Source organism: Sarcophilus harrisii, chromosome 4, assembly GCF_902635505.1.
Source record: "Sarcophilus harrisii chromosome 4, mSarHar1.11, whole genome shotgun sequence".
NCBI classification, from domain to species: Eukaryota; Metazoa; Chordata; class Mammalia; order Dasyuromorphia; family Dasyuridae; genus Sarcophilus; species Sarcophilus harrisii.
Window position 1 is genome coordinate 459,092,822 of NC_045429.1, and position 24,530 is coordinate 459,117,351.

At 49.2% G+C, this 24,530-nt stretch overlaps 1 protein-coding gene and 1 long non-coding RNA gene across 2 annotated transcripts; both read left to right on the forward strand.

Annotated features, from left to right (window-relative positions):
• The first annotated feature begins 99 nt into the window (after positions 1–99).
• GBX2 (gastrulation brain homeobox 2) lies at positions 100–3,389 on the forward strand. Its single transcript, XM_031969389.1, is given in 4 exon segments — positions 100–503; positions 506–628; positions 630–1,332; positions 2,763–3,389. Coding segments are annotated over 4 exon segments (1,422 nt in total). The 5' UTR covers positions 100–461; the 3' UTR covers positions 3,317–3,389.
• Positions 3,390–6,305: 2,916 nt separating this feature from the next.
• LOC100922485 lies at positions 6,306–7,609 on the forward strand. Its single transcript, XR_001121140.2, has 2 exons — positions 6,306–6,612; positions 7,083–7,609. It is a non-coding gene; the product is annotated as an uncharacterized LOC100922485 (long non-coding RNA).
• Positions 7,610–24,530: the final 16,921 nt, after the last annotated feature.

The window sequence follows — 24,530 nt, forward strand, 5'->3', positions numbered from 1 at the left end:
CTCTCAGATCCTCTGGCCAATGGGGAGCGGCACAGGCACCCACGTGAGGCAGGCCCAGTTCGGGAGCTGGCAAAATGTGAATGAGGAGGCAGAGCGCGATTTAAAGGTGCTGGCGGCACCCGGGCGGGAGGGAGCTAGAGGGGCGTCGGCGGGCTGGGCTCTGCGCGCACGCAAGCGGCCAGACTGGGCAGGGCAGGGCAGGACCGGACCGCTCCGCGCCGCATCTCACCGCACCGGGCCCGCGGGAGCCGGGCCAGGCAGGGCGCGCAGCAGAGGCAGCACAGCAGCGGCAGCGGCAGGGGCCGTCCAGGGCCAGCGCCAGCGGCTGCAGCCCCGGACCAGCGAGCCAGGGAGCGGCGCCCCGGGAGGCTCCTCGCGCCGGCCGGCCAGCCGCGCGCCCAGGGCACGGGGAGTGCCGCGGGCAGAGCCAGGCCGCCCTCCTCTCCCGCCCCCATCCGTCTATGCCTCTCGGGCGCCCAGAGGAGCCGAGAGCACCCGCTGCCCCCCCGCGCCGCCCCGCGCCGTCCCGCTCGCTCGGCCGGGCCTCCTATGGCTCAGTCCGGGCGCTGACTGTCTGAAGGGCACCGCGGGCGAGCCTTTCCCTCGCTGCCCCCGCCGTTCACCGGCGCCCAGGGCTGCTGCCCCCGTCGCCGCGGCTCTCGCTGTCGCCGCCGCCGCTGGCCTCGGCGCGGCGGGAAGAGGCTGCGGGCGGGGAGTGTCCCCGGCTGGGCCGGCCGGCCGCTGGCGGGCGCTTCTCGGAGGCGGCCTGCGGCTCCGCCAGCTGCTTCTCTGCCACTCCGTCTCCATCCCCGGGAGCGTATATGAGCGCTGCCTTTCCGCCCTCCCTGATGATGATGCAGCGGCCCCTGGGTAGTAGCACTGCCTTCAGCATCGACTCGCTGATCGGCAGCCCGCCCCAGCCCAGCCCGGGACACTTCGTGTACACCGGCTACCCCATGTTCATGCCTTACCGGCCGGTGGTGCTGCCCCCTCCGCCCCCGCCGCCCCCCACGCTCCCGCAGGCCTCCCTGCAGCCGGCCCTGCCTCCCGCACACCCCCACCACCAGATCCCCAGCCTGCCCACCGGCTTCTGCTCCAGCCTGGCCCAGGGCATGGCTCTCACCTCCACCCTCATGGCCACCCTGCCCAGCAGCTTCTCGGCTTCGCCCCAGCACCAGGAAGCGGCCCGCAAGTTTCCGCCACAGGCCCTGCAGGGCAACTTCGACAAGGCGGACGGCATCCCGGCCGAGTCCGAGGACGGGAAGGCTTTCCTGGCCAAGGAGAGCTCGCTGTTGTCCTTCTCGGCCTCCGAGGCGGTGCAGGCTTCGCTCGGTGAGTGTCCCGCTCCTCTCCTTTCCCCGAAGCGGGCCCCGGAGGCTCGGAGCCCCGGACGGCCGGGCAGGGGTCTGGGCCGGGGGACCCAGGGAGGGAGGGGGACGGGATCGTGGCGGGATGCGGGCAGTCCCGGGAGGGGGGGGGGGCAGCCTGGGAAGCTTCGGCATCGGCCAAGTCGCCAGTCCCTCAGTTCTCAGAGTCCCGACACGAAGCAACGCCGAGGCAGAGTTAGCAGGCGGCCCGGTCCGCCCCCCCCCCCTGCCCCAGACAGTCTTGCCTTCCGCCTCCTGACGCCCCCTCTCCGCTCTCCGCCCATTAGCCCGGATGCTCGGCTCTGCCGTTCCCATCCGCGGCCCGGAGCGGCCAGAGCCGCCGAGGGAAGCTCCGAGAGGCCGAGCAGAGCCGGCTCGTTGGAGGGAAACCTGAGGCTCACAGTGGGCAACTTCAGTCCACACCTTAGTGGGGAGGGGAAGCACCCCAGCCGCCGGCAGGCTGTCTGTCAGTCCCCAGGGAGCCAGGAATGGGGCCGTGGGAATGGGGCTCTTATCAGCCGGCCACTCCGGGAGCTCAGCTCAGGCCCGCATTAATCCCCGCGGGGTCCGATGGGGCAGGAGAGAATACGAACCCCAGCACGAGCCCCAGTACGTGTTGGGGTGCTGAACTGGTCTATAAACCCAGGGCTCCGGCAGGGTTCTGGAGGGTCTCTCTCTGGGACCTGCCCACCTTAGGATTCCATGCTGGAGGAGCCTCCTCTCGCAAGGGGACTAGGGGACGAATTGGGTGGCTGGGCTGCTGGCTCCCAACTTCTCCCGAGGCATTATTCCCAAGGAATAACGTTCCTCAACGAGGACAGAAGGGACCCTCCCGGGAAGGGAGAAGACATTCGTTTCCTACTCCCAGTCCCACCGTGAGGGCGACGGAGGGATGCAGGGACAGGTGGGCTTGGCACCCTTCCAGCCCCGTGACAAAGAAGGCAAAACCCGAACTCCTCGGTTCATCGAAGGCCAGGCTGACAGGGAGTTTATACCGACGTCCAGAGGAAAGGAGATTTACTTGGGGGAAAAGGGTGCAAGTAAAGGACAGAAGGGGGTGAAGTTCCCATGCTATCTGGAGGCAGTGATAGCATCAGAGGCGGCCTGGACTGGAGGTCCGGCCGACCAAAGCCACTGTCTCTGGGCTTGGCCCGGGGTTCCCTTCTGTACGTCCTTCCAGCTAGCCAAAGGCCGCACGTACATCCCCCCCTCCCCAGACACAGCCCGGCAGTCAGCCCCTGGCCAGGCAAGATGACGAGCTGAGAAAACTGAAAAGAAAAATCTTCCTGAAGAGGAAGTCCCAAAGGGTAGAATCCTTCCCCTTCCTCGCAGGGGCAGGCGGGGGCAGAGGGGACCAGGGAACGCTAACGAATTGCCCGTCTGCTTTGGTTTCAGTGGGGGCCATCAGAGGCCAGGGTAAGGAGGAGGCCAAAGGAGAAGACGATCCCAGGGGGAAAGAGGAGAGCTTCTCCATGGACAGCGACCTGGACTATAGTTCGGACGACAATATCCCCAGCCAGGCCGCCCACAAGGAGGAAGACTTGGCCACGGCCCTGGAGGAGAATCCCCAGAGCAGCAGCAGCAGCAGTAGCAGCAGCAGCAGCAGCAGCAGCTCGGGCAGCACGACTTCCACGGGCAAAAACCGGCGGAGGCGGACGGCCTTCACCAGCGAGCAGCTGCTGGAGCTCGAGAAGGAATTCCACTGTAAGAAGTATCTGTCCCTGACCGAGAGGTCGCAGATCGCCCACGCGCTCAAACTCAGCGAGGTTCAGGTGAAAATCTGGTTCCAAAACCGGAGGGCCAAGTGGAAACGGGTCAAAGCCGGCAACGCCAACTCCAAGACCGGGGAGCCCTCCAGGAACCCCAAGATCGTTGTTCCCATTCCGGTGCACGTCAGTCGTTTTGCCATCAGAAGTCAACATCAGCAGCTGGAGCAAGCCAGGCCCTGAGCGGCCAAGGGCCCCCCCTCCTCAACCTCCCCAGTCCCCGGCCCCAGCAGGTGCCAGGGGAGGCAACCCCCCCATCCCCCAACACACACACACACACACACACACACACACACACACACACACACCCGGACAAAGGAGGAGCCGAAGAAGAGCAGAGTCCTTCCTACTCGGCTCTCGGAACTGTTTGAAAAACAAAAGGTTTAACAAAACAAACAAACGAATAAAAAAAGAGATGAACGTTGGACAGAGCGAGCAAATTGAGAATATATTCATTTCAGACGACGCTGAAAAAACTATTTTCGGATGAGGGAAACATCGGAATCTGGACAGAGGCACTAAGTATTATTCTATCTTACTTTGTATATAGTTAATCTATCTATACGGAATCCCAGCTGCAGGATTTTTTTTTTTTTTTTTTTTTTGACTAATGGGACCAACTCCCCCAGTTTCACGAAGGTCTTACATTCCAGAAGAAAACAAGATTAAGAAGCAAGCCGATAACCTGCGGTATGCACAAGCCAACCTTTTTATTTTGTATATATATATACATATATATCTATTTTTTGTCCCTTGCTTTCCCGAAGGTAAAAGGAAACAGAAACGTTTGGGGTTTTCCTTTATTTGGTGGCTTTCCGAGTTGGCCGAGGGGCAGATATTTTCCGGGTGCCCGATGAACCTTTTTTTTTTTTTTTTTTTTTTTTTGGTCGTTGTTGTTTTGGTTGTTTTGTTTTCCTGGCTTGGCATTCTCTCTCTGAGTTGCCTGTCCTTCACTAAGCCATGTTTTGAAAGCACGTCGGTCTCTATTGTGTTTAATTTATTTCAATGTAGCTTATCTCCTTATAAGTTATGGAATCTAAACAAACTCAGTCTTGTGAATAATAAAAAGAAAAGAAAAAAAAAGAATATAATCCGGGACCTGTCTCTCCAGAATCTGAGTCTTTGCTTGACCCTGGGGAACCCACCTTAGCCCCTACAGGTTTCTCCTAGGACTTTCCACGGGGTAATGTATCCTGAAGGCACCGTGGGGGGAGGAGGGTTTAAGGAGCTGCCTTTAATTGATTACATTATCAATTTAGAGGAAGACAGATTTCTCTCTTAGGGACCTTCCTATTTCAGTTGGGATGGGGTGGAACAGCAGAGCAAATTGGAAAACTTTGGATGGAAGAAGAGCGGGGAGAAGGGAGAAAATGGGGTACCACGACTAGCAGCTCTTGCTGCTCCCTCCTTTAGCCCTAAAACTGCAGCTCTGTTTAGGATCTGCAAACTTCCCCACCCCCTGCCCTGAAGCAGGACAGGAATCCCCACTGTCAGGACATCAAACAGTTGCCAGCCCAACTGCAAAGGATATCCCGGTCCCTTCGTTTGGGGCGGGGCTGGGTCCCTGTTGGTGGACGAGGCGGTGCCTTCCACCAGCTCTCCAGCTACCCTTTGCTGGTTGCTTACCTTCCCCCCTCCCTCCCCGTAAGGGTAATAGATTCAGCAAAGTTGTAGGGGGAGGGCTTGGCAGCCTTTAAATGATGATGATTTGGAAAATGTTTAACCCCTTGGGCCGGTCCCTAAGCTCCCAGCCCTGGCAGATGCAGGCTATAAACGACAGCTGATTATTTCCTGCACCTCCCTGCTCCAAGCTCCCCTCTGGGAGTGGGGCGTCTGGGGCTTGGGGGAATGATATATGCGGGGAAGGCCCGGGCTGGCTTTGGCCTGGGCATCGCACGAAGGGTAGGGGGAGGTCAGGCTTTTTATAGCCCATCCCGGAAAGGTACCTTTGCCTCCCCGTCCTCCTGTTTGTCTCGCAAGATTTCCTGTAACGAACTGTTTTCTCTATCTCTTTCCCTTTCTCTCCATTCCCCGGTGAGATCGCCTCCCTCTCCCCTTTCACTCTGGCCAGCTTGTTAGCTGACAAATAGTTTAGCGCGACAAGCATTAGTCATTCAGTGCAAGGGGCAGGGCTCCCCCTCCTCTCTCCAGAAAACATTAAACTGTTCATCAGAAGCCGAGGTCCAAGCGCCGCTGCGACCGAACCCAGGTTCCCGGACAAGCTTTGCAGCCAGTGCGAGGCTGTCGGTGTGTCTGCGTGATCCTCATTAGCGCCGGCTCTGTGTCCAGACAGAATCCAGCCGGCGAATAATCGATGAAAAGCGCCCCCCACCCTCTCCGTCGCTCACATTTACAATAGCATTTTTCCAAAGCGAGGAGAAAGCTCCTCAACCGCTTCGGAAATCGTCCTGTTTAAGCCCAGGGGATGGAGCAGACACGGCCCAGAGCGCGAGCAGGGGCGCCGGGCAGCTGCTCCGAGCAGCGGCCCCAGGACGGGACCGAAAGGCAGCCGAATGCATCCTGAAATGGCCATAATTGCCAGCAGTTACAGCAGGTTTTAAAGAGGCTGCGGGCTCGGATTCGAGCCGCTTTTCGGTGGGGAAGACACGAGGAGTTGTAGATTTGGACTGGCTTTTAGCTTCACTCCCAAAATACGATGTTTGCACCCCAAGAGTGTAGCTGGGCTTCGAAGCCCCGAGGAGCCCGTGAAATGGATTAAAAAAAAAATTACAGTGGGCTAAAAGATCTCTTGTGAGCAGTGAAGGACTCGGGCAGAAATTGTTTCTAAAGAGGGGCCAAATAGAGGGCCGGACGCTCATCGCTCTCCCCTTCCCCAGTCGGAACTGAAACCCAGTCCGGGGGAACGCGCGGGACAGCTGTGCCGGGGTCACTGGAGCCAAGCTCCCCCGCTCTCCTTCCAGCGACTAGGGGCGCGTGGGAACAAACCCGCTCTCTCTGAACGACTTGCCAGAGAGCTCGCGGCTCAGAGCTGACAAGCACACGAGCGTGGCTTTGCAGCCGGACCCACCTGCCCCCCTCACAAAGGCGCGTGGAGGAGCAAGCGCTCGCGTGGATTTGGTCGGGGCGAAGAACCGCGTGCTTCTTTCTCCCCCCCTTGACCCCTTTGGAAGAGCAGAGCAGGGTTTCCGTTTGGAAACTCGCGGGGTGAGGCTCGTGTGCTGTCCTGCACGTGGGGACGTTCGGGGCTGGGCTCGCAGCCTGGCCACTCTGGGGCAGACCCCATTCCGGGAGGGAGGCGAGGCAGGCGGGGCTGGGGAGAGCGACGCCGGGTCGAGTTTAAGGGGCCATCCCTTCCCGTCGGGTCATTTCTGCCGTACCCACCGTCCGGTCCCGGGGAGGGAAGCTCCGGACCTCAGCGCACAACCGCCGCTCGGTCCGAAGAGAGGAGGGAACGGCAAGCAGGCGTCCCCTTAACCCGCCCGAAGACAGGCCTTCAGAGTCCAGCCTCGATCCCCAAGGTTCGAGTTGGGGGTACATCCAGCCCGGTCCCCGGGGAGCCGAGCCAGCTGTAACGCACTGTACGCTCGCACCGACTTGTGGGCCGGGCGGGATGGCGAGGGGGAGAGAGCCAGGCGTCCCTTCGTGACTTTCACAGCTCTCCGATTTTAGTGCTTGGAGGGACCCTCACGGCGCCAGCGCCAAAAACAAGGGGCAGAGGCCTTCGGCTCTTTCTGTTCTCAGCACAGAGAGGGACTCCTTTCTTTAGGGGAGACTCAGAGCGGCCAGAGTTACCAAGATCCTTCCCCTTACCCCCTAGTGTGAAAGGAAACCTAACTGTCACCCTCCCACCGAGAATCAAGATGGGGGGGGTAGAGATCCCGGAGCGCTGCGACGGACCCCAACTGTCCCCAAACACCCACCGATGGCATTTGCTAATGAGTTTTCTTCCCTCTCTTTCTCCCTCCCCCACGCCCTCCCCGGCCCTCAGAGAGAGGGAGACAGAACGATCACCAGGAGAGGCAGAGAGTGCCCAGAAGTGGAGACCACTGAGCCAGGAAGAGGAGGAAGGGAGAAGATAAACAAGGGAGAAGCCTTGATGGCTGTCATCATCACCATCATCACGGCTTTCATTTGGCTGCCTAATGAGTCAGATCACAGGCAGAGAGAAAAATTGTCAATCGCCCAGACTCTAATGAATTTTTTTGCAAATTGTAATCAAGCCAGGCCGTCTCAGCTGGCTGATTAATGAGACCCACGAGGCTTGGCCAGCACCTCAGCTTTTTATTCCATCCCGTCCTCCCTGCACTAAATTAACAGCAACTTGTCTGAGCTTCAAATTAACTCCCAATGATTAATTCTGATGGGGGGGCCTGAAGAATAGCTCCGTCTAATAGGCACTGGCCTGCGAGGCGGCTGGAAATTAATACACTTCCCCTTTGGCTGCCGGCTTTAATCCAAGGTTGGGCTTTGACATCACTATATTTGTTGTTACAATAAATTCCACTTACATCTGCAGATCAAAATCATTACAATGCCAGGGGAGCGACACGACCGGGGTCCAAGGAGTGGACCTGACCGTTAAGCTAAGGCTCCATCTCCCAGCCCAGCTCGACAGGCCTCAGTCCTTCCAGGAGGCCCCCAGCCAGCATCTGCCCCCCTGCCTGACCCCTCCTCCCCCTCACACGAGTAGAGCCTCCGCCCCACCTCCACCTCTCTCCCCACCCCCATCCTCATCCAGCAGGGGCAGGAGCCTCCAGCACATTGTTCTCTCCGCGGGGACCTCAGGAAGGAGGGACCCCTGTACACGTGGTCTCCCCAGCCCCCGCCAGCTCTTCTCTACTCCCCTTCACCACCACCAACCACCCCCAGGGGAAACAGAACTCTGAGACCGGAGAGCCGGAGAGAACTTGCCGGGCCCACCTAGATCTCTCATTTGAGATTTTCTTTTCTTTTTCTTTCCTTCCTCCTACCCTCCCTGGCTCTCTCCTTCTTTCCTTCTTTTTTCCTTCTTTCCTTCCTTCCCTTCATTTCATTTTCTTTTTCCATCCTTTTCTTTTTCCTTGTTTCATCTTCCCTTACTTCCTCTGCCTTTTCTTTCCTATCTTCCCTTTTTATTTTCCTTCTTTTCCCTCCCTTTCCTATCTTTCCCTTTCCTTTCTCCCTACCATCCCTCCCTTGTTTTCATTCCTCATCTTTTCATTTTTCTTTCCTCCCTCCCTCTGTTCTTTCCTTCCTCTCCTCCTCGCTTCAGTTCACTTTCTTTTCCCATTTTTTCTTTCACTCCTTATTTCACCTCCTTTTACTGCCTCTGCCTTTTCTTCTATCTATCATTCCCTTTTTTATTTTCCTTATCTTCCTCTTTTCTTTCTCCCTACCATCTTTCCCTTGTCTTCATTCCTCTTCTCTTCATTTTTTCTCCCTCCCTTCCCCCCTTCGTTTGTTCCCACTCTTCCTTTTGGGTCTGCCTGCTTCTTAAAATGCGGCCACCTAGCATCACAAGCACATGAGGATTTTTGGAACCCAGGTGACAGATGGGATCCTGGAGTTTGGGCAAAGCCACTTGAAGAGGACCACTCCCTCATCACGAAGCCACTGGGGGTTTTGGGTTTAGTTTAATAGAGCTAATTTGATAGTGTGGTCTGTGAAACTCACTCAAAATTGTATTTGTGTGTGTGTGTGTGTGTGTGTGTGTGTGTGAGAGAGAGAGAGAGAGAGAGACTGAGAGATATGAACACAGAGACAGAGACAGGGTCAGAATTACTCATTAGAGCAGAAAGAAAAGTTGATGAGACAGTCTGACTTGGGTTCTTCACACACACACACACACACACACACACACACACACACACACATCCCTCCTTGGGGATTGGCAAGGAGCAATGGTTAGTTGCCTCTTGGTAGTCTCCTGGCCAGTGCCCGGTGCTTTTCTTGACCCTCTCCTCTGAGGACACTACAAGGATTCGACAGCCAAATTTTCCATCTTGACTTTTGCTGGACTCCCATTATGAGCAGCAGCCTCACAGTGTCCCACCAGTTCCCCTTTCAGGGCAGCCGGCTGGGCAAGGCAGGCGTGAAGTCTGTCCAGTTGACTCCTTTTTTCTAACTAGCCGATGATTCTAGATAGCTGTCAGTTTCCAGCCACCCAATGAGGAGGAGGGGCCCCCCACCCCCAACCCAGCTTGTGTTTCCTGCAGGGCCAGGCTCGAGAGTGGGGAGGAGGGTGGTATCCATCTTCGAGCTGGGCCCTGACAGTGCAAAAGAGAGAAAGATGAGCTGGGTAACTAAACGTGAGTGCAAACCGTGCCGCCCAAGCACCAGAGAGTTCCTAGTAAAGACTCATGAAAGCAACACCATATGGGTGAGCTCAACTCCTAGGCGTGGCAGATTCCATCATGGAAATGGATTGCCTCTTTTAGCCACCCAGAAAAGGGGGGTGGGAGTGGAAGCTACTGTGCTTTCCTCCCTCAGGAGCTTCCATTCTTCCTTTTCTCCCTCCCTTCTTACTCTATCTTTCCTTCCCTCTCTCCCTCCCTCTTTCCCTCCTTCCTTCCCTCTTTCCCTCCTTCCTTCCCTCCCTCCCTCCTTCCTTCCTTCCTTCCTTCCTTCCTTCCTTCCTTCCTTCCTTCCTTCCTTCCTTCTCCTTCCCTCCCTCCTTTCCTTCCCTCCCTCCCTCCTTTCCTCCCTCCTTCCCTCCCTTTCTTCCTTCTTTCTTTTCCTTTCCTTCCTTCCTTTCCTTCCTCCCTCCCTCCCTCCCTCCCTCCCTCCATGTCTCCCTCTGGCTTTCTGGGACTTATCAAATTTGATAAAAACAAAACTCAAGGTGCACTACCTACTCCACATACTTAGAAGCCAATAAGAAGAGTGTAGGGTCAAACAAGCCATTTCTGCCCCCTATACAACCGAAAGCCCTGGTAGGTTCCATTGCTCCTTCAGGAGGCAACCTTCCTCCCCCTCACCGGGGCCCTCAACTCCCCCATACTCGACTCATCTGTTTGGGCCTTTTCTCCCGGAGGCCACTGTATTTCCCCGCCTCCTAGTGGCAAGTTGGGGAGATGCTACACATCTAATCTCGCTCTGACTTCTGGGAGATCAGTAGGTTCAAGGCTGTACTTTCTTCAGGCACGAAGTGGGGCTTCTCTCCCTCCAGCCAGGTTGAGGTCCTTGACTCTGGTTTTTAAAGGCTGCCTATTTTTGTCTCTGGCTCCATCGGAAGCTGGCTCCAGTTTCTCCCAAAGGGAGATACAGTCAAGGGTGGGAAGGGGGCCGGCCTGCAGCTCGCTGATGAATGCGTCCAATGGATGCCTCAGGAGCTGGTTATCTCAGAGGCAGCTGAGCTGAGAGTCCGGGCAAGACCTGGCTAAAGTCAGCCAAGCCTGGCATTTGGATAACCTTTGGCAACTTGAAGTTAAATGCCATAATTTAGCAACATTTGCCCTCAGGCCTTGGCACACATGCTAGTCTTGCTTCCAGGACAGGACAGAAGAAAGGGAAAAAATTGGGGATACTTGCGAATATTATCGCCATCATAGGCACTCAAATGAAGTGCACGGTTGAGTTTGCAGAAGTTGTCTATCAGTAATTGGGGCATCAGCCCTGGGAGATCCAAGGTTTCCAAGGGGGGTGGGGGGTGGGAAACCATGGGTGACTGAGGAGCTAGAAGGATGAGCATGATGAAATCCACGTGAAGAAGAAATGGGGCCGGTGTGGACCATCATGAAATTCAATCTCACAGCCCTTTAGCCTCCTTCATCCTGGAAACTCCTGGCTCAGTCCACACCATCTTTTCTGCCCCAGTGAAGTCCCTCACTGACTACAGCACGCCCCTCTCTGGTTTAGGCCCAGCCAATCACCAGACTCAAAAGGCCTCAGGTGGGTGGGAGTTTACTGCTGCCTAGGTTTGAGCAGGAGAGAAGGTCTGAGTCCCGCCCTCCCCAATGGGCTTTGAAGCTAAAAGGACTGACTATACTTACTTGGACACTAAATGCCATCTCCTCCCCTCCTCCCCACCACCCTCAGCCTTGGATGTTTTGTTTTGTTTTTAAAGATCTCTCTCTGTGTGCCTCCCTGTCTCTGTCTCTCTTCCCTCCTTTCCTTTTTCTGTTTCTTTAGTTGACACATTTTCTTTTTCATCTTTTTCTATCTATCCTTATTCTCTCTTTCTTTCCATCGATTTGTTTTCCCTCTTCTCTTTATTCACCCTTCCTCCCTCCTTTCTTCTTCCTTCCCTTTCCTTCTATCTCTCCCTTCCTTCCTCCCTTCCCCCTTTCCTTCTCTCTCTTCCTTTCCTCTCCTTTCCTTTCCTTTCCTTCTTTCCTTTCCTCCTTCCTCCCTTTCCTTCTCTTTCTTCCTTCCTTTCTCCCTTTCCTCCCTGCTTTCTTTCTTTCTCCCTTCCCTCTCTGCTTTCTTTCTTTCCTCCCTGCTTTCTTTCTTGCTTGCTTTTCTCCCTGCTTTCTTTCTTGCTTGCTTTCCTCTCTCCCTGCTTTCCTCCTCCTCTCCTTTCCTCCCTCCCTCCTTCCTTCCTTTCCTTTCCTTCCTTTCCTTCTTTCCTTTCCTTGTCTTTCCTTTCCTTTACTTCTTTCTTTCCTTCCTTCTTTCCTTCCTCCCTGCTTTCTTTCTTGCTTGCTTCCTTTCCTCTCTCCCTGATGTCCTCCCTCCTTCCTTCCTTCCTTTCCTTCCCTTCCTTCCTTTCCTTCCCTTCCTTCCTTTCCTTTCCTTCTTTCCTCTCCTTTCCTTTCCTTCCCTTCCTTTCCTTTCCTTTCCTTCTTTCCTCACATCCTCCTATCAGTGTCAGTCCTAAATTTTCCTTTCTCCCTACTATAGTCAGGGTAAGATAAATGGAAGTGCTGGGCCAAGCTGGCTGCCTGCTAATATCCAAGAGAAGATGCAAAGAGCCTGCTTACATTTCTCACTTTGCCCTTTCCATTCCCCATAGCCAGCTCAGTCAGTGGGCCTGTTGCTGACTCCCAAGCCCGTTGGGCCCCCACACACTTTGAGGGGAGGTCCCAGGGCAGGGGAAGTCTCTGGGGCATAGCCCCATGACCTGGGTTTTCTCCAGGAAGCCGGCTACCCAGTTCCATGCTCTTGGCCCGCATTGCATTAGCATTAGGACAGTGGGAAGAGCAGGGCTACCCCTTCAGTAGCCCCACCCCTCCAGCCATGGACTTTGCTAAGGATAATCAGGGAAGGAATGAGCAGAGAAAGACCGGCCTTCTGAGCAAGAGGCTGCCCAGAGTGGCCTCCCTATCCCCTCCCCCACGATTCCCACACCCCTAGCCCAGCTCCAGCCAGCCCTTTCAGGCAGCCCTCTCCACCCTGCCTTTGTCCCTGGCCCCGTCGGCCCCTGTGGTATGGCCGAGACCCCCCTCTGGTCTGGGGTCCCCCCGGATGCCTGAATGACAATGAAGAAAATGGGATTACACCAGGCTGAGCCTCTTACACTCGGCCAATTCCAGGCGCCTCCTGTGGTCTCACTCCTCCGCCTTTTGCCTGCCCAAAATGCTTCCCCAGCTACAGAGCAGCTCTTCCAGAGAACCCCAAAGTCACGCCAGCAGAACGGGATGGGGACCAGAAAACTGGGGCCAGATCTGGCATTTAAATTCTGGCTTTAAATTCCAGTACTAGCTCTATAGGCTGTAGGCAAATCGCTGTCTCTCTGAGCCTCAGTTTCTCCATCTGTGAAATAAAGGTGGTAGCATCTACCTCCCCAGTTTGTAAAGAGGCTCAAAGGAGATCAACACACCAGCTCTTTGTAGTAGAGGCCAAACAGCAGCAGCTGGATTTCTGACCCCTTTTCTACACCATTTCCAAAATCCTCTTCACACAGGAAGAATATTAGCTCTGCAATCTGAGGATTTTTTTTTTTTATTTTTAAAACAGATTTTTTTCTTTGTCTCCAGAAGTTCAAATCCTGATTCTACCACTTCCTACATGGATAATCATGGACAAGTCTCCCGGCCTCCATTTCCCCCACTTTCCAAGAAAGAATTTGAACCCAACGTCCTTTGAAGTACCCTGCATGTCTCAGACTGGAGAGTTAGTGCATCCTGTCAGTGTGGTCTTGGAGAAGTCATTTACACTCCCCGAGTCTCCTTTGCTTCTCTAGAAAATGAGGGGGTTGGGCCACCCGGCTCCTTGGGTCCCTCTCAGCTCTGAAGCTAGGACGGCTCTTGTAGGGAACTGATGCAAATAGGAATGGCTCTGTTTATAGATAGGGACACTGAGGTGTTGCCCATCATCTCATAGCAAATGATGGCGTCTCTCCATCATTCCCCGCTCCCTTCTTCCCGTCCTCATTCTGAAAACCATCATTGACTTTTGTCTCTTTAAGTGAATAAATGTACAGCCTGAAATAGCATTTAGCACTTTTGCTTTTTTGCCTGTCCAAAGCTTTGCAGGAAGATATTCCTGGGAGTGAAAGGGAGCTGGTTCTAGCTCCAGACCAAGACAGGGGAGGGGGCCGTAGACCCTTCTCATCAGGGTCCCCCAACTTGACCTGTCTTTCCTGGGCTTGCACTTGAGTGCGGAGGGAGGAGGCATTAACCTCACCTCCACTTCAGTGAATCCCACTATCCTGGGGGTCCCCACTCAGCTCTGCCCAATCACATCTGAAGCTCCCTCCCTGCTAGTGTAGTCTGCAAGACAGAAGAGCCTCCTGGTGCTGCAAACCCTAGCAGCTAGGTGGCACCAGAGTGCACAAAGCACTAGAGTCAGGGACACATCTTCCCGAGTTCAAATCCGGCCTCAGACATTTATTAGCCCTGATCTTGGACTAGTCTCTTAACTCTGTCCCCCTCAGTTTCTCATCTGTCAAATGAGCTGGAGAAGGAAACAAAGAGTCGGCTAGGACTAAAATAACAAAATGGCAAAAAGTCCTGCAAACTCCAGTTCTCAGTAAGAATTTCACATTTTCCTCCCAAAGGGATGTGTTTGTCTTCCTATGATGCTGGGTGGCTCTGGGCCCGTGCCCCACAGTTCTTGCCAGTAGTCACTCTCAGCGTGAGATAAGACAATCTATACTGGCCAAAAATGGAGTGAATTTTCCCATGTTGATACTAGTGACCAATTTTTTTTTCCCCCTCCGTGGGGTTCTCCAGTCCTTAAGTGTATTCTAGATTTTTTTGGACTGAAAGAATGGCAGAGGGACAGAAAATACAATGGTCTCCTCCTGCTGAAGCTTTACTCTATTGGTGCTGGAGTCAGTGTAGATGGCCAAACAGTCCAGCTCCTCCGGGGAGACTCAGCCCTAGCTTCTCTGGGAGCAGGAGTTACAGTTACACACTCTCATGCTTGGCCCTTAAAAATACTTTGAATAAGTCTAGTAAAATCCAATCGGCAAAACCATTAGCAGACTTTACGGCAATTTGGGGCACTACTCTTTGAAATTACAGAGTGTGTAAATTGTTAATGGGCCCTTTCATGTCATTTGTATTATCAAAGCAATCATTTAAAATATATATGTAATTATTACTTTTTTAAGCATTAGTTTATTGACCAATTTTAATGCATTTATCAATATTTTCCAAATGGATGTCCCATTTTGTGACCAGAGATAGGATTTCTCTTCCCCCCCAATACTTTTCATAATTCAACATTGCCAAAGCTATGATAAGTTGCTGGAAAAGAATGATGATGGCCTGTCTTTAGAAGAGAAATTGTTAATTTGGGATTTATAAAGGACTTTCCTTAATGAATAATAGTTGAGATCGATCTGTCTTCCTGCCTCATTTTGCAAAGTAACATTTGTAAAGTCAGGTGATTCCAATTACTCCTGCTAATTACTCCCTCCATTCAGAAGGCAGCACGGAGCTTTTAAGGAGGCTCCCAAGACAGAATGGGCAAAATGGCTGTCTTTTTTTTTTTAAACAAACTAAAATTGTACATTATGGTTTACCACCAAAATATAATTCTTTGCTCCTTTGCTCCCCCTATATTCTCCTTTTTCCTCACTCCATTTTCCTGTCACACATTCATAGACTTTTAAAGCTAAGAGGACCTTTGGGATCATCTAGTCTAAGCTAGGACGGAAGGAAGGAAGATGGAAGGAAGGAAGGAAGGAAAAAAGGAAGGAAGGAAGGAAGAGAGGGAGGGATAGAGGGAGGAGGAAAAAAGGAAAGGAGGGAAGAAAGGAAGGAGGGAGGGAGGCAGGAATGAAGGAAGGAAAGGAGGGAAGGAAGGAGAGAGGGAGGAAGGAAAAGAGGGAGGGAGGAAAAAAAGGAAGGGAGGAAGGAAAGAATGAAGAAAAGAAAAAAGGAAGGAGGGAAGAAAAATAAAGGAGGAAAGGAAGGAAGAAGGAAATGAAGGAAGAGAAGAAGGAAAGAAGAAGTCAAGGAAGATAGGAGGGAAGAAGGAAGGAAGGAATGAAGGAAAAAGGGAGGGAATAAAAGAGGAGGGGAAAAAAGAAGATGGGAAAGGGGGGAGGAGAAAGGAAGAAAATAAGAAGGAAAGTGAGATCCAGACACTCCTCCAAGATGACATAAATGACATAATCAGAAGACAGGCTTTGAGTTATGCTTCTGATTCCCACTATGTATGTAACCCTACTCAATCTGAGTTTTATGTAGCTGCTACTTAATCTCACTTGTAAAATGAAGATATTGGACCAGATGACCTCTGAGCTCCCTTCCAGAAGCTCCTCTAGTAGAGATAGCTCCCTTGATTTGGGGCCTGAATAACTAGTTCCATGTCCTATTTGACGTTGTTGTTGGCCAAGTCAATGTTCACATCTGAGCATCAGCTTCCTCATCTTTAAATCCAGGGGGTTGGACTAGGGTCCTTTCAGATTCTGATCCATGATTCTTTCATCTATTTGGGCCTTAGTTTACTTCTCTATAAAATAAAGGGCCTCGCAGGTCTCTTCCAGGTTTGACATTCTGGCATTCTGTCACTGGTGAGATAGTCACTTCCCTTGGAGAGGATTCCCAGATTGAGGGCTAGCCTTACACTTAAATTTTGCCAGATTATAATGGGATCAGGGGACATCACTTGATCTCCCAGAGCCAAGCAATACATTTCTCTTCATATTTTTTCTTGCATTGTGCTTTTCCAGAAGTAATAAAGAAAAACATCCTCATACGACTGTTTCCTTCTTCTTCCATACCTCCAGCTCCTGCCCTCCCCCAAGCAACCCTTCAGCCATTCTCCTTCCCCATTTATCTCTTGGTGAAGGAACTAGAGACCCAGAGAGGCCTAGGAGCTCATTATGAGATGCTTAGCTAAACTAGTATCAAGGTCAGGGGTCCCAGCTTCCCAGGAACACTGGGGCTCGCTGAAATCCTCACGTTCCTTTCTCAGCAGGAGAGATTAGAGAGGCCACTGAGGGCAATTCTGAAACTGCCTGATTTCTCCTGTGAGATGGGAAGGGATGGGGTGGATGTGCCTTCCAGGGCTGGCCACCTTTGTGAAGCCCCTTCTTCCCTCTGTTCCCCCAAAGGGCTAGACAAGCTGGCAGAGGAAGGCTGGAGAAATTGCCCATAAATTCAGGCTGCCAAGCCACCCCAATTAATAAGGGGGGGCACTATGGCTCTTTCCTGCCTTAGAGTGAAGTTTTATAGATTTTCTTATAGGCACTGGGGCAGGGGAGTAGGAAGAAAGTAAGAGAGGAGGGACAAGGAGTATTGGCTAAAGGGACCTTTGAGGACAAGGAACAGAACCTATGGTGGGGGACAGATGCTCAATGAAATCCGTCAACGATCAAGACCACGTTCACAGCACAGAAGGGATCTGAGCAGTTGTGCAACCCAGCCCTCGCCTGAGTACGAATCTCTTTACCACTCAGCAACATGACACCTCCCCAAATATGCCCAAACCTTCAGAACTTAGAAGACTTAGGCCATAGGGCAGGTTGCTACTTAGATGATAAACTACTAGAGGATGCTGGGTGCCCAAGGCTGAACTCAAGGGAGGCCTTAAGCTGCAGTGGGCAGGTGGCTACATTTGGGGTCCTTGTCCCAGGTCTCATCTGTGCTACTTTGTCACTTAAGATTTGGGCTGGAATCTACTTCTAGTTTGGTGATATTGGCACATAAGTGGATCTCTCTGGACCTCAGTTTTCTGTTCTAAAATGAGGGAGTTGGGCTAGAAGACCATGAAAGGGACTTCCATCTCTAAAACTATGTTTCATGATCCCATATGTGACAAATAGTTGCAAGATCTTAGATTCGGAGATAGTTAGAAACTTGGAGGTCATCCAGTCTAAACCCCTTCTCTTACATTGGGGAAACTGAGGTCAAGAGAGAAAAAGTGACCTAGAAGAGACAATTATGATTTGGGATGTTCAAACTATAGGGTTAGAGCTTCAAGGGACCTTAGAGACCCTTCTTGTTACAGATGAAAAGAGATTCATCTGGGTAGTGATGGTGATCTAAGTTCATAGAATCAGAATTTAAAGTTGGAAGAAAGTTTTGAGGTCATCAGCCCAAGTCCTTAATTTTACAAGAGTGAAAGGGGAAAGGAACATGCATTTATCAAGTGCCTACTGTGTGCTAGGCATTGTGCTAAGAGTTTTACAAATATCTGATTTGATCCTCACAACAACTCTGGGAAAGTGGGTGTTATTATTGTCCTCATTTTAAAGTTTAGGAAATTGAGGCAAACAGAGATTTAAGTGACTTGCCAAGAATCCCACGGTCACTAAGAGACTGGATCTGATCTCAGATCTTCCTGACTCCAGATGCGGCATTCTACCCACTTCTCCACTACCACAGAGAGGTTCACTGATACGGCGCGCCTTACCAGCAGCACCAGTGGCAGTAATTGAGTCAGGTCTTCCTGAAGTCTAATCCGGTGCCTCCAGAGAGTGACTGGGAGAGCTGGGATTTGACTCCGTGCACTGGATTACAAAAAGAATACAGCCTCTGTATTTAGAACAGAATGCACCCATCCGTGCTTGCCTACAGACTCCCAGTTGTCCTGGGCTTTGCTCCTGGGGTCAGTCCTTCTTCTGAGTGACAGCCCTGCAGATACTTGCAGATGGTCCCCCCAGATTTTCACTTCCCACCGACACCCCCATTTCTTCAGCAAAGCCTCCCAAGACATGGTTTCCTTATTTCCAGAACTAGGCGTTCAGATGCTCTAGTCAATTTCCATATGAGAAACGGGCAAATCTCTTGGCTTTGAAGGTAGGATGACAAATGTCCCCATGACTTACTCCAGCAGAAGGCAGTCTGGGGACTATGGATCTTAACCTAAACACTTCCTAACACTCGTCCCAGACAAGACACTTTATTATTTCTGAAAATAGCCCAACAGGAAGATAGAGGCTCAACAATACTCCTGGGGTTCGCAGGTGAGCTGGCCAGGGAGGGCCTTGTGCTAAAATGATTATCTTGCTTTCCTTGCCTGCCTAGACCATGGATTCATCTACGGGGGGCTTTCAAAGACTTTTAGGATGATTTTTCCATCTAATATTTGCGCATTGTCCTAGAGGGAGAAAAATTCAAAACACAAGGCTTTGGCTCCTGACACTTACTTATTAACTATCCCCTGCCTCTGTGTGCCTCAGGCAACCTCTTGGGACTTCATCAGGATAGGGGTTTTGACCAGGGGTCCACAGGACATTGTGCTTAATTTTTAGGGGGAGTCCTATGAACTTGGATGGAAAAAAATGGTATCTTTATTTTAATATATTCTGTTTTCTTTATAGTCCTACATGTTTTTTATGCACTTAAAAACATTACTTGGAGAATAAGTTCATAGTCTTCAGCAGACCCCAAAGGGATCCAGGACATAAAAGGTTCAGAAACTCTGCACCTGGAGGGTGTGTGGTACTATAGAAAGTTCTGGTGAAGTTTTGAACCTTTGTTCAAATTTGGCCTTTTATCACTTATTTCCTGCATGACCTCATTCATGTCTCTGAGCTTTGGATTTCTTATCTAAAAGAGGAAGAGGTTGGCTTCTGATGTCCCTTGCAGCTTCAGATCAATGATCCTACTAAATCTTAGGTCATAATCTGCATTTGTGGAGGGATTTCCCATAATAGGATTTTTTTTACACAAAATTACAGCTCATATGTGTGTGTGATCTCTTTTCTACACATACATATATTGTTATATTATTGTTGAGTCATTTCTGTCATGTACAACTCTTCCTGATCTCATTTGGGGTTTTCTTGGCAAAGATACTGAAGCAGTTTTGCCATTTCCTTCTCCAACTCATTTTATTTTTGTTTATTTTTTAAAACACGGCCAATACTTAATAGCATTTTATTTTTCCAAAAACATGCAAATATAGTTTTCAATATTCATCTTTGCAAAATATCATGTTGCAAATTTGTATCCCTCTCTCTCCCTCCCCCTTCCAACGACAGCAAGCGAGCTGATATAGATTAAACTTGCTCAATTCTTATAAATGTATTTTTATATTCTTCTTGTGCAAAAAAAAAAGCCACATCAAAAGGAAAAAAAGAGAAAGGAAAAAAAAACTCAAGCAAGTAAACAAACAACAACCAAAAAATAGGTGAAAATACTTTGTTTGTTTTGATTCACATTTAGTCTCCATAATTTTTGGTTTGGATGTGGATGACATTTTCCATCCCAAGTCTATTGGAATTGCCTTGAATCTCCTCATGTTGTAAAGGCCTAATCCATCACAGTTGATCATCACATAATTTTCTTGTTACTATGTACAATGTTCTCTTGGTCCTGCTCACTTTGCTTAGCATCAGTTCGTTTAAGACTGTTCACATTTTTTTCTGAAATCAGTCTATTCATCATTTTTTTATGGAAGAGGAACATTCCCTAACTTTCATAGACCATAATGCATTCAGCCATCCCCCAGCTAATGAGCATCCACTCAATGTCCAGCTCCTTGCCACTACAAAAAGAGCTGCTACAAACATTTTTGCACGTGTGGGTCCTTTTCCCTTTTTTTTATGATGACTTTGGAATACAGGACCATTAGAGAGACACTGCTCAAAGGGTATCCACAGTTTGTTAGCCCTTTGGCATAGTTCCAAATTTCCAGGTCATTTTACAGATGAGGAAACTGAGGTAAACAGGTTTAAGTGATTTGTGCAGAGTCACATATCTAGTAAATAAATGTCTGAGGCTGGATTTGAATTCAGTGAGATGAGTCTTCCTTACTGAAGACCTGGTTTTCTATCCTCTGTAAATGTATATTATCTATCTATATACTAGTATGAGTCTGTATATGTAGCTACATCACATGTAACAGAAAAAAGCTTGGGAAAAGATTAATGTTCATCTTTGATTTTCAAATGAATTAAGACTTCTCTTCTATACCTAATGGTTTGTTTATTTAACTGATGGCTGCTGTCTTCAATAAGGTCTGTTGCCATATAAAAATCGCCTGACAAAGCATTAACTTGTAGTTGGGTTATTTTGTTCTCAAAACTAATGTTGTGCCGTTAACACATTTGGTGTCTTGAGAATGCCAAAGAACACTGCAGCTATCGCTTAAATAGAATATTAGATTTGCAGTTGAAATGCCAATAAAGATGCCATTTACTAAGTTATTAGAGCCCGGGCTGGATCCCAGAGGCCTTCTGGTTTAACTCTTCCATTTCATGATGAAGAAGCCTAGGCTCGGAGAGGAGACTGCTTTGTTCATGATCACATAGCATCATTGGCCTAGAACTGGCAATGGCATCAGAGACCATCTAGTTCAATCCCCTTATTTACAGATGCAGAAACTGAAGCCCAGTGGGTGAAATGAGCTTTCCAGGGTCTCAGACCTGGCATCCTGGGGCTCGCAGGTGAGCTGGCCAGGGAGGGCCTTGGGCTAAGATGATTATCTCACTTTGCTTGCCTGCCTAAACCATGGATTCATCTACTGGGGGCTTTCAAATATTTTTAGGATGATTTTTCCATCTAATATTTATGCTTTGTTCTAGAGGGAGAAAAATTCAGAACACAAGGCTTTGGCTCCTGACACTAACTACCCCCTGCCTCTGTGTGCCTCAGGCAACCTCTTGGGACTCTAATCCTTCCTGGATGTTAACTAGTATAGAAGGACTTCAGAAATTCAAAGTACCAGACAAATGGGAGCTGTTAGAAGCATTATTTATTTGTTTGCTTGCTTGTTTGTTTGTTTATTTGTTCATTTATTCATTTATCTATCTATCTATTTATTTATTTATGCTGAGGTGATTAGGGTTAAGTGACTTACCCAGGGCCACACAGCTATAGAAGTATTATTTTAATCCGAAGCCCTCTCCATGTCATTCTTTTCAATGACCCCTAACAATGAGCTTTAGGAAGTATTTTCTCACTTTATTGCCTTTTTTTTTTCTTCTCCCATGGTATGTTTGAAGCCGGCCCCAAGAAGACAGATGTTTCTAAGAACCAGGGGATGACAGTTCAGAGATACTTGAGGAACCCCTAACTAACTGGATAATGGCCTTAGGGACCTAGACTGATTGACTAGATTGACCTAGCAATCCGGGGCTGTGGCATGAATGCTGAACTATGGGTGGGAGGAAGGATGGCAGTCATGGAAATCGGGGCTCTGGGGAGGAGGGTGGGCATGAAGAGAGAGAATCAAGGCATGAAGGGAGAGGAGAGGGCCGATGACTTTGTGCCATTTGGCGCCTCAAAGCTTGATGCTTTCATCATAATTTAAAAGTGCTCCTGAAGCTGCCAATAAGTTCAGTTTGTTCCAGGCAAGAAAATTGTGTTCCTCTGATGAGAAGGGACACTGTGTAAATAAATCATCAATGTGTCAGGGCTTGTCTGTACTTCCCAGTCGTTCTAATCTTTCCGAGGTGGACATTCCCTGCAAAGGTGCAGATTGCGACTCATCCCTAGCTGCCCATCCTATGGGATTCTAGTCACTGACACCTGGTGGTCCTCAATGGGATGCCTGAGGGGAGGGGGCAGCACAGGGAAAATCTGGACAACATCCATGGCCCCTTCGTCCAATGCTCTTGTTATGAGGCACTCAGAGCACACAGATTATCCATCAGTCCCTCTTCTTCCCAAGTGACTGGCCATTTCCGGCCACAGTTTCTCTGGTGACATCTTTTCTTTAGCTTCTCTTGGGCAATTCTTGACTGAGCACATGGAACCCTTTGTTCCATTGTCCTTTGGGTAACCCTCCACTTTGATTCCTTGGAGCCTGTGATCTTCCATCATTCATAACACACAACATTAATCGAAGAAAAGATGATTTAAGAAAAAGATTTGTCTTTATAGGAGAAACTTGAGGTCATTGAAAGATGGCAATGTTAGAGCTAATATAATATGTAGTAATGACTAATAATGCACAATGTAATACAATATAATACATAACACATTCTAACAATAAATACAATAACAACTGACATCTATGTAGCACTTTAAAGACTATAAAGCACTTTGCATACATGATTTCATTTGAATTAAATAATGATGAGAGGTAGGTGCCATGATCATCCCCTTTATACAGATGAGGAAGCTGTAGATCAGAGAGGGTTTACATTTGGTCACACAGCAGTAGATGGGGGGCAGTTCTGAGTCCAAGTCTTTTTACTTCTTGAGAACAATGTGGTAGAGTCCATGAATACACAACTAACTTTGTAAATCCTAAAGTGGGGCTATAAGGAAAGTCACATTTATTATTTAAATTAAATATATATATATATATATATATATATATATATATATATATCTCCCCCCAATTATATGTTAGATCAGTTTTTAGTATTTGTTTTTTTTTCAGGTTTTAGTTCCAAATTCTCTCCCTCCCCGTGACAGTAATATTTCCATATTAATCATTTTGTGCAAGAATCAAATGAAAGAAAAAGAATGAAATAATGCAAGTTAAAAATAGCATATTTCAGTCTGTATTCAGACAGTATCAGTTTGTTCTCTTTTTTTTGAGGTGGATATTATACTTCATTATTATTCCCTTGGGAGTATCTTGGATCACTGTATTGCTGAGAATAACTAAGTCATTCATTGAATTGTAGTACTATTGAATAATATTGCTGTTACTGATACAGCCTTCTCCTGGTTCAGTTCTCTTCATGTACCTCAGTTCATGTAAGTCCTGGTTTTTCTGAAGTCATCCTACTTGTTATTTCTCACAGCATGATAATGTTCCATTACAATTATATACCACGGCTTCTTTAGCCACTCTCCAATTTTTGGGCATCCCTTCGATTTCCAATTCTTAGCCACCACAAAAAGAGCTGCTATAAATATTTTTGTATAAATAGGTTCTTTTCTCCTTTTTTTGTTTATATTTTGTGATTCAGACCTAGCAATAGTATTTCCAGATCAAAGGTCCTAGTTGGATAGCTTATCTGGGCATCATTCCAAATTGCTCTTGGGAATGGTTGTATCAGTTCACAACTCCACCAACAATGCCTGGGTCTCTGTTTTCCCACATTCCCTCCGATATTTATCATTTTTTCCTTTTTGTCATATTAGCCAATCTGATAGGTGTGAGATGGTACCTCGGATTTGTTTAGATAAATTTGTATATTATCATATATTTTCCCCTCCAATTACATATCAAAACAACTTTTAATATATTTTTTTAAAGTTTTGAGTTCCAAATTCTCTCTCTCCTTCCCCTCCCTGAGACACTAAGCAATCAGATATAGGTTATGTACATGCAATCCATGTAAAATATTTCCATATTAGTAATTTTGTACAAGGAGACTGGAATAAAAGAGAAAGAAATGTAAAAACAGTAGAGTTGCATTTATTATTATTATCAATATTATATTATATATAATATTATTATAATTAATAACATAATAATGATTATATTATTATTAATATAAACCAACAAATTCAAGGACACATAAGTCCATCTCTTCTCAACAGCTTCTTTTCCCTTCTTCCTCCTCCTTTCCCCCAAAGTCCCCTGTTGTTTAGCCCTGCCTGAAAAAATAAGACCCTTAAGTTAACTCATTAATATTATAGAACCAGAGGGTTTGAGAACTCCCCGGGACCTCAGAGAACCTGGGCAGCTGTTTGAGCACGACTGCCAAAGCGCGGCCCGCCCCGGGTTGAGCATGAAGCATTGCCTTGGCACATCAGATGGAGCCATTGGATTCTCTGGCGGATTCATCTTCCTTGGCAACGAGCCCTTGTTCTGAGGCTGATCCCGGCCAAGACATTTCTCTTCGTAAACAAAGGACGGCAACCACCCAGTGGCCAGTCCGAGAAGCCCTTGCCCCCGGGGGCTTCCACCCCGACCTGTCAGAATCGGGCTTTTGGTGGACACTGTGGGTTCTTGCTCTTCCCTCACGTCAGACAGTCGGTGAGGGGCAATCTCTGGGCTTCGGTCTCCAGATATGGGAAGTGAAGTCGGACTTAATAATGGTTCCTTCAGCTCCAGGAGATCACCTTATGATCTAGTTGTGTACACATGCATATTCATTAGGTGCTTAATAGATGCTTGACTTGATGAGTATAGGAGGGACTATTTGAGTGCAGGAATCACTGAGCTTTCTCTGCCAACTGACTCAAGGAAAGCATTTGTGAAGGGC